Here is an 18510-nt window from a genome sequence, read left to right on the forward strand (position 1 = left end):
ATTTTGATGAAGTGTCAGGTGAAACTGCTCAAATTTTGGCTAAGTATCTTTTGCAGTGTGTGAAAAAATACAAACTTGAAGAAAAGTTGGTTTATTATACTGCTGATAATACTAAAAGTAATTTTGGTGGTGTGAACAGAAAGGGAAATGAAAATATGTTCAGAAAAGTTCAAAGTGATTTAGATAGACCTATTTTAGGGATTGGTTGTTCAGTCCACATTCTAAACAATTCAGTACAAACAGAATCTGATTCTCTACCTCTGGACATAGAAGTTATTGTTATAAAAATTTATAAATATTTTCACATATATACAGTAAGAGTAACAAAACTTAGTTCTGTGAATTTGTGGAGACAGATTACAAAAAGGTATTATCTCATAGCAGCACAAGGTTCCTTAGTTTATTACCTGCAAGAGAAAGAATTCTTCCATTTTTGATGGCCTAAAATCATACTTGTTAGCTTGTGACAAATGCCCAAAATTATTATTTGAATTTTTTTGAAAATTTAGTAAGTTTGAAATTTTTATATGGTACTCCACAGTGATTTAATAATGGAGTTCTGAAATTGAAAGCTAATTCTATCACAGCAATAGAAGCATTTCAGACATATTCTGAATTAATTTGTCAACTTCAGGAAAGAAAAACCCACAAATTTATACCATCTTCTGCCAAAGAATTGGTATGCATTCTAAAATAAAATAATGATGTTCAGGAACAAAAATTCTTCTCAAGCGTAGACAATTTTTATAATTCTAGTATCCAATAATCAGAGTTGTGAAGAACCAGTTTTGATAAATTAGTAAGTTCCAAAGGATAAAATTACAAACTGAAATTACCTGGTCTGATTTAGAAGAGAGTGCACAAGTTGTTAATGAAATTATAAAAGATTCTATAAATACTGATGACCTATTTGATGAGCGTACATTGTTGAACCAGGTAATTCAAAACCAAAGGGTGAGTTGTGGTTCAAGTTCTGTAAAAGAACCAGATACTATTGAAGAGAAGTGGAAAGCAACCATTAAGGTGTCAAAAGACTGATATTTCATGTTGCAATATTTCTAAAATGGTTGAGTTTGCGATGTCTTTGTCTGGGACATCTGCTCCAGTTGAGAGAGTTTTTTTCAATTATGGAGAATATCTGGTCTGCAGAAATGGGTAGACTTTCAGTATCTACTGTTAAACATCTGCTAAATGTTAAAATTAATTCAGAACTTTCTTGTTGTGAATTTTATGAAATAATTAAAACAAACAAACCATTTCTGAAAAGAAAGTCATGCCTAGTGAAAAAATACAACTCAATAAATAAAGTTTAATGTTTCAGTAAACAAAGACTTTTATGTAATTTTAAAAATATGTCCTGGGTTGGACCCAAAAAATATGGTAAGCCTACCAATAGGTATGCTAGAAAAAATATTACTGCTGTAAAATATTATTGTATACCTCCCTAAAAGTTATGTTGTGCTGCATATAATAGAAGACATGTGGTGAACAAAATGTTATATAGTTACAAATTCTGAAACATTAGGAAGAAATTTTTAGTTACATACCAAAAAGTTTAGACTTAGCCCAATCTTCTTTTAGAACTACAAAGAGAATATTTAGAAGCGAATGTAAATCTTAGACGAGAAGTAATTGATAAGATAATCAAATTGTCATTATTTGAAAGAAATTAAATTAATTATGACACAATAAATAAGTAATGTACATTTACCAAGTAATGAACACTGAACAGAATCAACTGTCATCATTAATTTACGAGGAATTCCAATCAGCATTTCTCCTTCGGCTAAATCTCGTTTAGCTTGTATACCAAGTTCATAACCAGGAAAATTTGCTATACCAACACCATTTATTTGAGCTCCATTTGATTCTAACCATGTTATAAATGCATCTTGTGCCTCCTGATCTCTATTAGGAAGTGGTACCATCATTTCTGTAACAAAAAGAAATAGTTCACAAATAAATAAAATTAAATTCAGCGTAAATAATAGGCAAGTAAAAAAGTATACATAAAGAAAAAGCAAAAAAACTTAACTAATAAAATTTCAGGTCTAAGAATGTATGTAAAATTTGCAATAACAAAGAATTATGTAAAACACAAAATAAAAATAAAATATTATATAATAACTGAAAGGTACATAATGACGTGTTAAAACATTAGATATCTCCTGATGTGGAGAGGTGATATCTTGAAATAGTCATTCACTATTCTATTAAAAAAAGGCTCATCACACAATTTTCAAATTAAAAAAATAACAGGCAATATCAGATATATTACTGTATAAAGTAGAAGAGGGTTTTTGTTTGTTTGGGATATATGTATATAAATATGTCGTACTGGAGATTTGTCAGTTGAAACACAAACTTTAATGAGTTGAATTAATGAACTGTGTAAGGCTAGAATGGTGGTATGTGAGCACCTCATGGGAGACTACACCAATCATCACCATCAACTGGTAACAACAAACAGGGTGCTCCTAGGAGCCTGTTTTGGGAAGTGCAATGGGGTACTCTTACAATATCTCTGCAAACAATCTTCTGATTAATTTACGAACAAAATTCAAGATTCAAAATTTACACAGGGTATTTGTTAATAGGTTGAAGGCTAACTTTTGTATGCAACACATACACTCTTGATCCTATAGATCACAATTTTTTGGAAATGAATATATATATATAAAATTTGTCTGTTTGTTTGTTATCACATCACGCAAGAACCAACCGAATGATTACTTTTGAATTTGCAGGATACATTCGCGTTATCCCAGGGAAGGTTTTAAGTCATCGACCGAGGCCCTACTCCCTTAAAGGTTAAGATATTAATAATATTCATTATTTTTTCGCCCCCAAGGCGGATGAAATTATGCATTAAAGTTATTCACTAAGGAAAAAATAGATTAATCCTTTTACTCCATCATTATATTTCTGCCACCATGGCAAAAAATAGGTTCAAATTTTTCATCGTCAAAGGTGTGTGTACTTTAGTTACCATAGTTATTATTCTATCCTTTGTAATTTAGTTTCTTTTTCAGGCTTCTGTAAAGCCTGAATACTATAATTATTATTTATTAGTATTATTCTCACAACCATGAGGATAATGTACAGTGTCAGGGTCCAGGGAGTGGAGCCTTCTGGATTGATGGGAATGGCGGCAACTGAAGCAAGCTCTTCGGGTGTCCAGGGTGCTGGTCCCCCTGGTAAGTTGGAAATGGTAAGCAAAGCAAGCTCTGCAGCCATAGGGTAGGCCCTTTGGCTACGGGTGACCCCGAGGAGCCATTACTCAACAACATTATTGAATATAATTGACTACAAAAGTGTTCAGCATGTAAATAAGGTTTTAGGAAGAATATCATTCAAACATTTGATGTGCATTACATCTTCCAGATAATCATCGTTTGTGAACTGGGAAGAGAGATTTCTTGGCTTAGACTTCTGATCACGTCATGTCATTTTTACCATTAACTTCATTATTTAACATTCAAATCTAAATATATTAAAAAATAAAAATAATGAAATAAAAAAAAATGTATGTATTAATATTTGTCAGGGAATAATTTGTCAGAAAAAGGGTCTGCAGGAAATAAGAAACACTGACAGGACACTATGGAATCTCAAGGATGTAGACTCTACAAAGTTACACCTCAGAAGAGAATGATGAAAAACATCTCACAGTTTGGAACAGGCTTTTTAGTCAGTCTCAAAATAATAAACTCCATACAAGAATTCAATTCACAATTCCCAAAAATCTCAACACTCACCCTAAAACTATCTAATAAAATCAACATCATAATAAAGGCCCATGCACCCCACTAGTAATAAAAACAGTTCTCCAAAAGAGCATAAAAAACAGAAAAGTTCTGGGATCTACTCAACCCGACTAAAAATAATATTCCCAAAAACCATGTAAAACTATTAATCAGAGACTTCAATTCTCAACTAGGCAGAGAAAGAAGACACCACATCATTGGAAAATGGCCCACCCAAAAGAAAGCAAACAAAAACGGATAGAAACTTGTCAATCTCTTCAGAAACCGCAACCTAATCTCAAAATCCACGTATTTCAAGAGAAAACCTCAAAAACTCAAAACTTGGAAACACCCTGGGCAACTAAAGGAGAATGGCAACTACACCATGTCTTCATGGACAAACACCACCAAAAGGAGATCTACAGTGTAAAAGTCCTCCGAGAAGTAGACACAAGCTCAAATTACTATGTAGTGAAAATTAAAATTAAATTTACTCCCCCAAAGAAAGCAATAAAACCAAGCCCCTAAAACTTAAAGAAAAATGGACCCTTCTCAACTAATCAAGAATTATAATTACCAAAAAGCTATCAAAAAAATAACAATCACAGATAAACTCGAAAATCTAGTCAACAACCTTAAACAAATCGCAGAAGAATTAGTCCCAATAAAATCCCATAAACAAAATCATTAGTGGAACAGTGAATGTGACAAAACAGTAGAGAAAAGAGATCAAGCATGGCTATTTCACCAATCCCAAATATCAGAAACATCCTTCCAAAATCTAGTAAAACAAAGAAAAGAAACCACCCGAACCCTAAGAATAATAAAAAGACGACACCATAAAGACACACTTAAGTCAACGAAGAAGAATTCAATAAAACACAGTCGAAAGACTACTACAAAACCTTAAAAAATCAGCTTCAAAAATATGAATCCCCAACCCTACTAATAAAGAATGAAAATGGTAAACTGGTCCATAACAATAAAGACAATGCGGAAATCTAAGCTAAATATTTAAACAAACTCCTAAACTGCGAAGAACTAATAGAACTCCCAAATTTCAACACCTACACCCCCAATAACAACACCATCAGAAAAAAGAACCCTCTCCTAATAAAATAAGTCTACCAAGCACTGGGTGAGATGAAGAATTACAAACCAGTGGGAGAAAGTCAGACTTTTATAGAGATTTGGACACATGCAAGAAGATCAGCAAAAATTGCCTTTCATCAACAGTTTCTCAATATCTGGATCAAAATAGAACTACCAGAACACTGGATGAGAGCCCTCATTCATCCTCTACACAAAAAAGGGGCAAAACAGACCCTAACAATTACAAGGGAATCTCACTCCTAGACACAACATACAGAATTCTTTCAAGAATCATCTTCAACAGGATCGATTCACAACTCAAGAAAGAAGTAGGAGAATACCAGGGAGGTTTCAAACCCTAGAGGAGCTATCCAGACCAGAACAAGAGTTTCAAGCTAATAATGGATTAAAACAGGAAAAGAAACAGAGACATGGTGACAATGTTTGTAGATTTCAAGAAAGCTTATGACTGCATCCTCAGAGAATCCCTACCAAAGTTTCTAAGACACCTCAGACTAGATAACAAATTGATAAACATGATAAAACTGATCCTCAAAAACATTAAGTAGAAGGTAAAATTCAGAGGTGAGCTCTTGGAACCATTTGAGATCAAAACAGGACTGCAACAAGGCAATGGGCTCTCACCACTATTATTTTACTGCACTCTAGAAATGGTATTGAGGGAATGGTTCAAAAAATGCCCCAAAAGTAAAAATAGGCTGAAAAATCAAAACAAACTGTCTTGGTTTTGCTGATGACTTAGCACTGCTAGCAAACAACATCAAAGAAGTTAAATCACAGATATTAGAACTTCAAAACTTTGTAAATAAAACTGGCCACAAAATATCTTTTGAAAAGACAGAAATTATGCTCCAAAAATTAACACGATTAAAAGAAGTAAACATAAATGATAATAAAATTAAAATAGCAACCGAATTTAATACCTTAGAGAAATAACAACAAACAACCTAACTGAAAAAATCTCAATTCAAATAAGAAGAAACAAACTAGTTAAAACTCAAAAATTAACCTGGTACACTTACAATAAAAAATGCCTATCAATAAATGCAAAAATAAGACACTACAACAGTTATAAAACTAGAAGCCACTTATGCAGCAGAAACACTCTTCCACCTGAATGAACAATCAAAGAGACAGACAAACTCCAGAAAAATGAAAGAATTGGAAGAACCTGCATCAATAAAAAGTTCCAGAAGGCAGGCAACTGTGCCCGACAAAGTCATGTAAAAATAACTAGAGCCCACCACTGACACCACGCATAAGAAGAGACTAGGATTCTTTGGACATATCATGAGAATGCAAGATTCAAGACTTCTGAAATAATTAGTACAGTACAACCTTGATTCAAAAAACACCAAGACAAGATGCAAATAGATCAGAGAACTACGAAAGGATCTGAAGGAAATTGGCCTTACACCAGAAGATACCACAGATAAGATAAAATTAAACAAAAAAAATCAAGAACAAAAACACTCGCTTACACTTACAAGAAAAAACTCACAACATGAACATTTTCAACACTAAAAAGGGCACAAAGATCAGAACGTATGAAAAAGTACTGGGAGGAGCACAAGGCCAAAACAGTGTCACTAAAGAGACTTGGATAATGGACTGACTAAAGTGATCCTATGTGATAATAAAAGATAAAATAATAATTTGTTAGGAATAGTGTGAGAAATGAGATTGACAATTTAAATTAAATAAGAAATTAATGAACAATGAAACATGTACGAGGTGTAATAAACAAATACGGTGAATAATTTTTATTAAAAAAAGTAATAAGGTTACATAGAATTCGATTTAATCTCCTTCAAAGTACTGTCCTTGGCTAGCAATGCACTTATCCCAACGTTGACTCCATGACTGGAGGTATTTCTGGAAGGCGTCTTTCGGAAGGGCTTTCAGCTGCTCAGTCGTGGCCCTCTCAATGTCAGCATGGTGTCAAAACGTTTTCCTTTAAGCACAGTTTTAATTTTTGGGAAGAGCCAAAAGTCGCATGGTGCTAAATCCAGTGAGTATTGCAGATGTGGACAGACAACACTTTTTTTGGCCAAAAACTCACGAATGAGAAGCGAGGTGTGACACGGCGCGTTGTTGTGGTGAAGAAGGAAGCCGTTGGTCCATTTTCCATTTTTAAATCGATCATACCACTTGTACACAGTCTTCAAAGTTACCACATTATCGCCGTACACCGATTCTAACATTTCGTGAGCTTCTTTGGCACTCTTTTGCAACTTAAAACAAAAATTAATGTTAATGCGTTGTTCAAAATCTATGTTGCGCGACAGACACGATAAACACAACGTCACTCTAGCGGCTCTGGCAGCTGACTGGCAAGCTCGAATGTGTTACAACTTGTTCCTGCCTGTCTCAGTTGATCACGATATTGGACAAATTACAGCATATGGATGTAGCGTCGGCAGTTGCCGCTATAAAAATTCTTTCACCGTGTTGTTTGATCACACCTCGTAATTGTTATTGCCCAACTGGCTAGGCAGATATTTCTTCACAATTCATTTGTAAATATGAAAACATTTATAATACAAAACTGTAGAAATTCACTGGCTTCAATTACTTCAGCAGATCAATCAAATTTTAAGGAAATGTTAAAAAAAATTTCACACACTATTAGATTATGCATTACAGCCAATCAGAGGCTGCAATCAAGAAAAAGGATAGCTTAATTCAAAATTGTCATTATTTTATTGTTTTTCTTTGTACTGATAAAAAATTATTATAGTATACAAGTCACAAAATAAAACAGACAAAAAATTTTATAAATTTTTTTAAATGAATTAAGTGAAAAATGAAATTAATCGACCTAGGAAAGTAATTCAATAATCAAAAACAAAAATACTGTGGAAACAAAATAATTGGTAAGATAGTTATGATACTTTCAGAATAGTAAGTTGGTAATCCTGTGATGACTTTTGATCAGCTGTTTGAGTAAAACTGTATTGTTTATAACAGAAAAATCTCATTTTATGATGGCGAGACCTCTTGAAGTTTATAAATAAGTTGAACAGCATGCAGTGATCCATTTTTTGGTTTCAAAAGATGAAAAACTGGTTAAAATTTACTATAATATGAAAAAACAATAACAAAGGTTTATGAGCCACAGAAATTTTTAGAAGTGGGTAGAAAAATTTAAAGATCGTCAAACTTCAGTGACTGACAAGTACCATTCTGTATGTCTAATGAAGTTTCAACTCCAGTACTTGAAACTCGTATGGATTCTCTCATTCAAGAAGATCAACAGATTACAGTTGAGATTGTAGCTGAAAAATTACTAACTTAATGTTGGAATAATTCATAACCACCAATCCTCACACAAGCTTAAGTACCATAAAACAAGCGATAGATTCCAAGACAGCTGACAGATCACCATAAGGAGACCAGACCTTGCCTGTGTACAGAACTGAAACAACAGTATTGTGCTTTTTTTCCATAGTATTCTACCTGTGATGTGATATGGATTCACTATTATCAACTGATATCAAAAAGAAAGTGCATGGAATGGAAGTACATGAGTTCACTGTCAAGAAAAAATTCCAAACCTAACCATCAGTGACAATCTTTTTGGACATAAATCCCAGTTTTTGTTGATTTTCTAGAAGATCAGCAAATAATAAACAGCACATACTACTGTGATATGCTTATCACCACAGTGAAGCCAGGAATTTTGGAAAAGCACTCTGGATCTCAGCATAAAGGCATCATTCTGCTTCACAGTAATATCTGACCTCACACGACTCAGGTAACTAAAGAAACAATCAACAAATTAGTACTACCTCAATCCTCAATTGGCCCCATCAGATTTCTATTTGTTTGATTCACTCAAGGAAGCGCTACATTGTAATAAGTTTAATAGCAATGATGAGATCAAAGAAAGCTCTGACATCAAGATAAAAATTTCTTTGCAGCTGGCATAAATAAGCTGATTTAGAGAAGGAACAAATGTATTAATATTGTTGGAAATTATGTTGAAAAGTGAGAAAAAATGTCACATTGATTAAACATACCATTTTAGCAGACCAATTTGTGTCTAATTATTGAATAACCCTCATATAACATATATATAAAATAGTGACCACCTGTCACCATACCAATAGTACCAAAACAAACAATAATCAACAGTAGCAAAATTGTTGAATACATTGTGGGCAGTAGACATGAATACTTTTTAAATGTATACTATGTAATACACATAAAAATCAATAAAATTTAGGACTCTGTTTCTCTTCTTTTTTTCTTATTGTATGTCAGAAACAATTTAATGGACTTTAGACAATATAATGGAAAATTATATTACTAAATTTACATTAATATAAATAAAAAATAAGTTATACTGAGTTACAATAGGTAAAATGATGCTATACTTAATAATGTTTTTAAACTGCTCATTCAATGCATTTTCTCTCCTTATCAATTATTTTGTATCAGCCAAAACACTCCTTTTCATAATTAAAAAACATTTACTTAAAACACAATTTTACTTAAAGAACATTTTTCAGTCCTGATATAACTTCCATTTTATTTAATTTTTATTTAATAATAAATTGAAAATTTACATTATACCCAGTAATATGTGGCTTATTACATATTTTATCTCACACTGTTTAAAATGTAAAGTACAAAATAAAACAAAATTAACCTTTTTCAATGCTCATAATCTTTGAAAGGATCTTGTCTATTTCAAGATGAATATCCCATTCTTTACTTAAATTTTTAGAAGAAGCTTGAACAGAACTGCTAACTGAAACATAAAAAAATGAAAAATACATTTAAAATTTTTATAAAAAATCTGAATTAATACTGTTTGTTGACTATTGTATTTACTTTACACAATGTACCCTTATAATTATAGCATGTAATTACGTGCTGTAAAGGTGTAAACTGAACAAAAGACACATATCCCTCTTACAATTGCAACCATTCTTGATACAGCATGTAACCCACCATGTTAGGTTTACTAAACAAAGTGAGGTAATTTTATTTCCCATCGCCTTCGTCACTGAGCCAAACACCACTATACCATCAGCACACCAAACATAGTAAAATGCAGTAGATATTCAGATATACAAATGATACTTTCACTGTCTGCACTATAGGGACTGACTTATACAGCCACTTGTTTCGTTCACTGTACAAAAACATTATCACTTTAAAAGAAAGCAACACAACTAGTGCTTCTTGTACTACAAGTTATGCGCTTACATGCTTTTACTACATGCATGAGAGCCATAATAAAGCCATTGATAGATATTCTAAAGCAATGAATTAATACAGTCTTTTTTGTCAAGAAATAATTCATTGTACACATTTTCTCTACTCAGTTCTGCATAAATATAAATACTAAGTTGATTAACATAAATTTAGTGTACAACATAAATTAAAATTAATCATTTCCTAAATATAATCAACTCTACATATATTCTCCAAATAAAAACTGTCATTGGACAATAATTCTATAATTTAAAAAAACTATAGAAAAAAAGAATCTTTTTGTTTTCCATGGTATTACGAATATTTTCTAAAAACTAGGAAATGACTGAATTCATAAGCAATTTTTTCCTAAAAGATTTGAATATATGTTATGCTTTTCAAGAAATTTTAAAAACATTTTATATAATTTTTTCAAATAATTAAAAAAATACAGGTAATTGCAAAATTGCCCTGTAATTTTATAAATTAAATGCAGAACCTTTCTTATGAGGGAACTTCTTGTAAAATACTGACAGGAATTTCATCAATACTCAATGAACATTGAGTAGTTAGTTAATTCTGTAGTTAGTTAATTCTCAGAAGGCACCACTGGAGTTGAGTAAGAGTTGCCAAGTAGAGAAGACGTACTGTCGATCGCTCTGTAGTTTTTTACTATTTTGGATGGTTTTTTGTGATTTGGATGGATGAAAAGTTTCAGGTAAATATTTGTGGATGTGTTTTTCGAATTTTGAAGGTCATTGGACCGGGAGATGTGTGCCCTCTAAATGAGAATTCTGCAGCTAAACACCAGTCGTAGCAGATGTCACATGATGCATGCTGGGAGGTAGCGCTGCAAACAAGAGTTGATATTGTTACAGTGGCCGAGCCCAATATTTCAATAGTAAGCAGACCTAAATAGATTACAGATGAAACGATGGCAGTGGCAATTGGTTTTTCCTGTGTGAAAACTCCAGTTGGTAGTAGTGTTGGCTTTGTGTGGACAGATCTGGGTGACTCGGTTATATTTACAGGGTATCATTTTCACAGTACAGGTACAGAAAGCTTTGTGAACTTTCTGGAAGAACTGGGGGAAGAGATTCTGAAATTCAGAGGGAAGAAGGTAATCTTAGTAGGAGACGCCAAGTCGCCCGAGTTTTCAGGCATAGTCCACAATACAAAAGAACAATACCTGGCAGAAAAAATTAATGCATATAGATTAATATGCATGAATAACGATAAGCCAACCTTTTGGTGCAGGGATTCGAGCTCGGCAATAGATTTGACTTTTGTTTCCGAAGAATACCCATCAACACGCTGCAATTGGAGGGTGTTAGAAGATGAAACTCTATCGGACCATCTTTTGAGATGACAACGGAACCAAGCTTGGTCAAACCTGGAAGAGTCATTACCTCAAGAAGGGATGTATCCAGTTTGCAGAAGTTATTGGTGAACGGCTTGCCAACATCACTGACCCAGAGGAATTGACAGAAACCATTATTGAGGAATGTGAGAAGGCTACAGTCACAGTACATGCACCTGAATCAAGGCACGCATTATGGTGGGGACCAGACTTAGAGGTGCTACAAAAAAGAGTCTGGACTGCCAAGAGAGCCTTTCAAAGAGCAAATAGGCGTGACTATCAGATTAGAAGGGAGAATGCTAGAAAAGAGAATGTCGAGGCAAGATCCACATACACAGCAGTGATTAAAAAAGCTAAGTCGACGTGCTGGACTGAATTATGCCAAGATATTGATAGAAACCTGTAGGGAAGAGGATATCAATTAGTAACAGGGAGACTTGGCTGTAGACTACCAGTGATAGCTGAGGAGAAAGTAGGAGATTACATAGAGGTGCTTTTCCCGGAAGAGCCAGAGCCAGTAGAGAAGAGTTAGTAGAAGAAGACATACCTCTCTTTGCCATGGATGAACTGAAGATGACAGGAAGGAAAATGAAGCTGCATAAGGTTTTGGACAGCATTCCAGTTGAGGTCATACAGATAATGGTTGAGCAAGCATACTTGGAGTCATGAATGAGATGTTGAGAGGGGACTACATTCCAACCTCCTGGAAAGCTTCACACTTAATCCTGATTAAAAAACCGAATGGCCCGGAAGGTTCAATAGCATACAGATCAATTTGCATAATGAATAATTTATGCAAACTATTAGAGAGAATGATTGAGGCCATGCTGAAAACACATATTGAAGAAAGAAGGGTTGTACCAATGGCAACACGTATTCCGGTCAGGGAGATCAACTACTGACGCAGTGAAGGAAGTAATGAGACTGGTGGACACCGCGGCTGAGGGCACTTGGCGTACAAGTCACATTACTGTAGTGGTACTGGTCAATGAACAAAATGCCTTTAACTCTCTCAGTTGGAGGCCATATTTATGGTGTTGAGGGAAGTTAATGTACCAAACTATTTAAGAAGGCTGATTCAAAGATATTTGCAGGAGAGGGTCCTTATATACTGCACTGGTAATAGTGAAATTAAATTTAGAGTCTCAAGCAGAGTCCCCCAAGGCTCAGTATTGGGTCCACTTCTATGGAACCTCATGTTTAATAGAATTTTACATTTGGAGTAGCCAGAGGGCGTGCATCCCATATCTTTCGCGGACGACCTTGTACTTGCAGTTATGGCAAAAGGTGAAGAAGAGGTGGCTGCAGCGGCAAACGAGGCGTTAACGATGGTCAGTAACTGGATGAAGGCTAGAGGTCTATAGCTATCATACCATAAAACTATGATGATTCTAATGACCGGAAGAAGGAAAATAAACCCAATCCAGATCAGAACAGCTGAAGGGCCAGTTCAGTCAGTAAAAAATGTAAAATACCTCAGAATGTGGCTTGACCACAGATGATCTTTCACATTCTATGTGCAAGATGCCCATACCAAGGTTGAGGAAGTGATTAAGAATTTAAACTGACTGATGAGAAAGACAACTGGACCACAGGCCTCTATTCGTACATTATACGTAAATGTACATTCTGTGCTGCTATATGGAGTTATGGTGTGGTATAGAGCATTGAGAAGAGACCGAAATAGACGACATCTGGAAGGGGTGCTGAGGAAAGTGGCATTGAGAATAGCATGCGCTTATTCATAGGTGTCTACGGAGGCCTTACTTGTGGTTAAAGGTGAGCCTCCGCTACAGCAAATGGCAAGAGAATGAGTTAAGATAGCTGAAGGGACAAGCAAGGAGGACGCCTGTAGAAAGCTAATAACAGAGTGGCAGAACATATGGATGACAACAAGGAAAGGTGAATGGACTCTGAGGTTAATTAATGAGATAAGGCTGCGGTTCGGAAGGGAATTTGGTGAGCTGAATTTTTGGCTCACTCAATTCCTGACTGGCCACTGTTCCTTTAGGGCATATCTCTTCATGAGGCACAGGGCGGAGAGCCCAGAATGTCAATACTGTGGTGATAAAGATATGGCGGAACTCATATTTTTCTCATGTATCCGCTGGAAGAAAGACGGGCATGTACTATAACTGGAAGGATATACCCTGAAAATGTGATCATAGTGGCGCTAACTGGAGCGAATAAATTTGCGGCGGTGTCCAGTTTTGTGTATAAGGTGCTGCAGCAGAAGGAAAGTGATTCGTCGAGGAACTTAAGGAGCCAGTGGAGTAACATTAGACCAAGTCCCGACCACCGAGTGCGGTTCTGGGAACGACACAGTCGAGCCTGGTTCCCCCTGCTGGGGGTTAGGTACATGCAAGAGTAAAGACTGAGATCAGTTCATAAACTGACCTAACAGAAAAAGTCCTGAGACCAGGTAAAGAACAGGACCGGAGAGTGAAGGGGTGATGGACAGCCAGCCCACTGTGGAGCCATCATTCGTCTGCGCTTGTGCAGATGGGCGATGGTGATGAGGCATGGGGACTGTTGACCCCACGAGCTCAAAGACAAGGTTAATGAGTGAAACAAGCATAGGTTAAGTTTGATTAGATAATATTTATAATCCTAGTAAAGGCAATTACTTTCATACAGATTTGAATACTAGATCGTGGACATCGGTGTTCTCGTGGTTGGGTTTCAAGTAACCACATATCTCAGGAATGGTCAACCCGAGACTGTACAACACTACACTTCATTTACATTCATACTCATCATCCTCATTCATTATAGATTATATTTATAATTTTATCTATTTTCTTATTTCAATACTGTGTTTCAGTAGCACCATCTATGAGCTAACAAACTAACTGCAGCAGTAGATAGCCTACTATATTATTAATACATAGTACTTTTATATTCTTGAGAAGTTATCTACCAGTTTATTTCCAAATTTGTTCTCAGTTTTAATAACTTTACATATAGTTTTAACTCTATTGTTTGAATTAAATGTTACGATATCATGACATAAAATTTTTTTACAATTAATTTGTAATTTTTCAATTAACTTCGGAAGTTAACAGGCAATATAAATTCTGACATTTCATGGGCAATCATTAGTGTGAGATAGATTTTATAATTCCTTTAGTAATTCATGCATTTTTTTTTAATGTTTTAATTGCTTCTATTTTACTAAAGCTCACACTACAAAGAATGGCTTTTGGTCTTTCTTCTTATTTTTTACACAAAAAATAATGAAAACTTAAATCTTTCACCAAAGCTAATTTTGTTGTTATTTTCCCAATTTGTTTCTACCAACAAGTTTCTCAATTTTCTAATTAAAGCTTTGTTGATTATCCTTTTAAAAATAATACCAGTAATCATTATCTTGCTACATGTTTTCACAAATAAATGATGCTACTGCAACTTAACAAGTGTGGTTTGAAAGATCACTCAATGTGCTTTCATTTCGATTCAGGAGTAGAAACATGATTTTCAGAAAATTAGGTAAAAATAGTTTAATTTAAAAAGCTTCACTTTTATTTTTTATAATTTTATATTATTATATTATTCAAAATACTAACTTTGTACCTTCTACCTTTATTTATCATAACATTTAGCATGTGTGCTCAACATGAGTCACCAGTAACTAATGAGCAAATGTTTGTCTCAGCATCCTTGTAAGATCCTGACTTTTTCTTTAGTGCTATTATAATACATTTTGATACAACTTTTTTCTTTCTTTTTTTTTTTAAATTTTGTAGTCGTTATACATCCTAAGCTTATTTTCCTTGCAGTAACTTAACATGAACACCAGTAACTTGTATCATACCATGAAAATAAATTATATTTATCATAGTGTCAATTATATTGAGTAACCAGTGTCTTGAGGTTTTTCCATTTAACTTACTTGCTCTCACTTTGATATTGCTAATCAATCATCTTAATTAGCACATAAGGCAAAAATGTATGTTGTATTAATGAATATTTCACTTGTTATTGTCATAATATATAATTCAAATACTGTTTATAAATGAAGTAAATAAAAAGAACTACTTCATTCTCATTCACTATACATACACCCTACTTAGTTTTCACAGCACTATTCAAACAAAATCTAACTGGTTAATGTAAAAATTATAGTGTATCATTATTGCATCTTCATGCATTAATGTAGTCATCTGTTTGACATCATCACAGTGCAGATAAAAAGCATCATCTATTGCCTTCCCTATCAATCAAACCCCTCCTCTCATGCAGTGTGGCTTTGCCTTAACAGCACAATCTATTGCCAAAAAAAAAATATCTAAAAATCATATCATACAACTTTGCTGGAAACAAACCCATTAGACAAAACAAGATTATTTTAGTTTGTGTACTTATGGGCTATATGACACAAGTATTTTGGTATCAATTTTTGTTAAGTATATGTATTTTCCATACTTACACATAATTTCTCTGAAAACTTAAAAAAGTATTTAAAGATTCAAATGAAATTCCTGTATAACAAGTATGTAATTTTTTGCATAGATCACTGTTCCTTCCACAAATAAAATGTTAAGACTCTTTACAAATCTTACAAATCTTGAAATGACAACACAGAATAGCAGTAACAGTGTCATCTGGAGATGTGTCAGGTTAAAAATGAAGTTCTCTTAGCAGTCTTTATTGACTTAATGACATCTTTTAAGATTACTATCAAAATATGGTGCTACAGGTGTATGATGTAGGTATTGAGGAAACATTTTGAAGCAAATTATTATTTTACAAATTAATCTAACGTTTACTAAAATGTATACTGAAAACATGTGTAACTCTGAAAATAATGCAAGTGGATTATGAGTTGGCAACAATTATTTTTTTAGCAGCAAAATACATGTTTGTTTTGTTTAATAATAAAATAGGATTCAAATGGAACATATTCAATTGTTTGCCAAAGATATGTTGTTACTCAGATTTATTCAATTGAATTACTTGATTTACGATGAAATGAAATATTTGATAAAATACTTGTTTAACAAAATATTAACTCCATAAAAACAAATATGGTGATAATAACAAGAAAGATTTTCAAACAGTTGAAAGTGTGCAGTTAACTGTAAGCGTCAAGGATACAATTTCTTAAGTATGTTGAAATAGCTGGGTAGTATGACTGACAATAATCTTATTTAAAATAGATTACGATTATATTTATAGAAAATTGATGTGAAAAGGTGGAACATTTTTATACAGTAAAAAAAAATCCAAATATTAACTACAAGATTACTTGTAATCATCATTCCTAAATTATAGTACTGTCACCATTTAATAAAAAATGCACTAATAGTTACTGCAAAATAAATGACTGAAACTAGATGCACATAGCAAAATCAGTTTTTTGTCTATACAGAAAACAAGACTAAATCACAATGGTAAATGAAATTAGTTTTATCTACAGAGAGCAAAAATCAGTAAGAAAGCATTTAAAGAAGTAATACTAGTGCAAGTGGCAGTTTATTAAATTTTCACAGTATATATGTAATACACAAAGTAAATTAACAAATGTATTCATACTTTTTACAACATAGTATTCCTATATATATACATTTGTGGTTTGTCTTGATAAAGGCCTACATCTTGGACTAAACACCGAAGTTTTCTGCTTTTGTTTTTTTGGTTGCTGACCTAATGATTTGCATTAGAAAATTTTCTATTAATTTGGATAATTTTCTAACTTATTTAGTATATATACAAATATACAGATATTATATATACAAATTATTTATAATTGTATTATATATACATATATATATATATATATATATATATATATACATTTGTAAAATCAACTATGTACATTGATTTTGTTGGCAATAACCTTTGTTAAATATAGTATTATAATAAACAGATAAAATTAAGCACCTTCAAGGGCTGTTTTGACAACATACTACACAAAATTATAGGTATATAAACACATTATTTTTGTCTATTACTTAGATCTAGGCAAGATAAAGATTCTTTAAATTTGCCATGGCTAGCAATGAAGAGAAAACATTCATAAAAGATCTACTTAATACACAAGAATTTCATTTAAAACCTAATGAAAAAACAGTTTTTTTTAATTCACTGCCATATTACCATACCAATTAGTATTTGCTAAAAGCATGTACTTATATTTAATACAAAAAACCAACAATCCACTGCAATAAATTATAAAATTACTATAATTATTATAAAAAACGTTATTACCCATAAGAATTCCACAGGTACACACATCACTGTTAACATAAAAGATTAATCTTTTGATTCTGATCTTGGACAATATACTTTGGAATGAGGGAGTAAATTCCATGAACATTTATGGATAGGCCAAAGTAAAATGATAGGATATATTTTGCATAAAAGAGACTAGGAAAAGTTTTCATTATTTTAATCACGACTGGGAAAGATCTTAATCATTTGGATTACTCAGGTTTTCACCACAAAATTATTTTCCTGCCGTTTCCATGCAAGAATAATTCCGAAAATCGCTCATTTTTACAACATCCCTACAAAATAACAGTTAATTACAAATAATGCTGGTTGTAAATCCTTATAAAGTTTCAAGTTCTAACTTCAAATTAGCGCCAAAACTTGAATTTTAGTATGTAACCTAATTTATCGCGGATTACCATAAAAGGAATAGCGTGAACGACAGCATTTGTTCTATGTATTGTCACGTTTACAAACCGAATTTAATAACTGAATAATTCACTAGGGAAATTACCTTTTAATAATTTTTCTACCAATTGATTGACTTCATTTCTTTTTTGAGGTGATAATTTTGACTGTCGTTGAGGTTTCTGTTGATTCTGATTTTGCTGACGGGTAATTCCATCTTTGGTAGGCAGTTGATTTCCTTCTGATCTAAATCCCGTTTTCGATCGATTCTTTTTACCCATACTGAAAATTACCTAAGTATAACTGTAAAGACACTAGCAATAAAATAATATCACAACAAGAAATATCTTAACCTCCTCAGCCGCCTTTTCAAAAATTTAACTGACCTAACCTAAATACTGACTTTTAGCGAGCTCTAGTTTCACCAGATGTTTACAACAACCATATGATGACGAAATTTTGCGA

General features: G+C 33.2%; 1 protein-coding gene across 1 annotated transcript in view; it reads right to left on the bottom strand.

The window, feature by feature from the left end:
• The window catches only part of Setd3 (SET domain containing 3), a 250971-nt gene extending 232497 nt beyond the window's left edge, over window positions 1-18474 (bottom strand). Inside the window, exons 1-3 of the mRNA XM_075377812.1 lie at window positions 18152-18474; window positions 9514-9615; window positions 1712-1933 (exon numbers count right to left, since the gene is read on the bottom strand). Of these exons, the coding sequence (XP_075233927.1) occupies window positions 1712-1933; window positions 9514-9615; window positions 18152-18326 (499 nt within the window). The 5' untranslated portion in view covers window positions 18327-18474. The remainder of the gene's footprint in view (window positions 1-1711; window positions 1934-9513; window positions 9616-18151) is intronic.
• Window positions 18475-18510: the final 36 nt, after the last annotated feature.

This window comes from Lycorma delicatula, chromosome 10, assembly GCF_047948215.1.
Source record: "Lycorma delicatula isolate Av1 chromosome 10, ASM4794821v1, whole genome shotgun sequence".
Classification (NCBI taxonomy): Eukaryota; Metazoa; Arthropoda; class Insecta; order Hemiptera; family Fulgoridae; genus Lycorma; species Lycorma delicatula.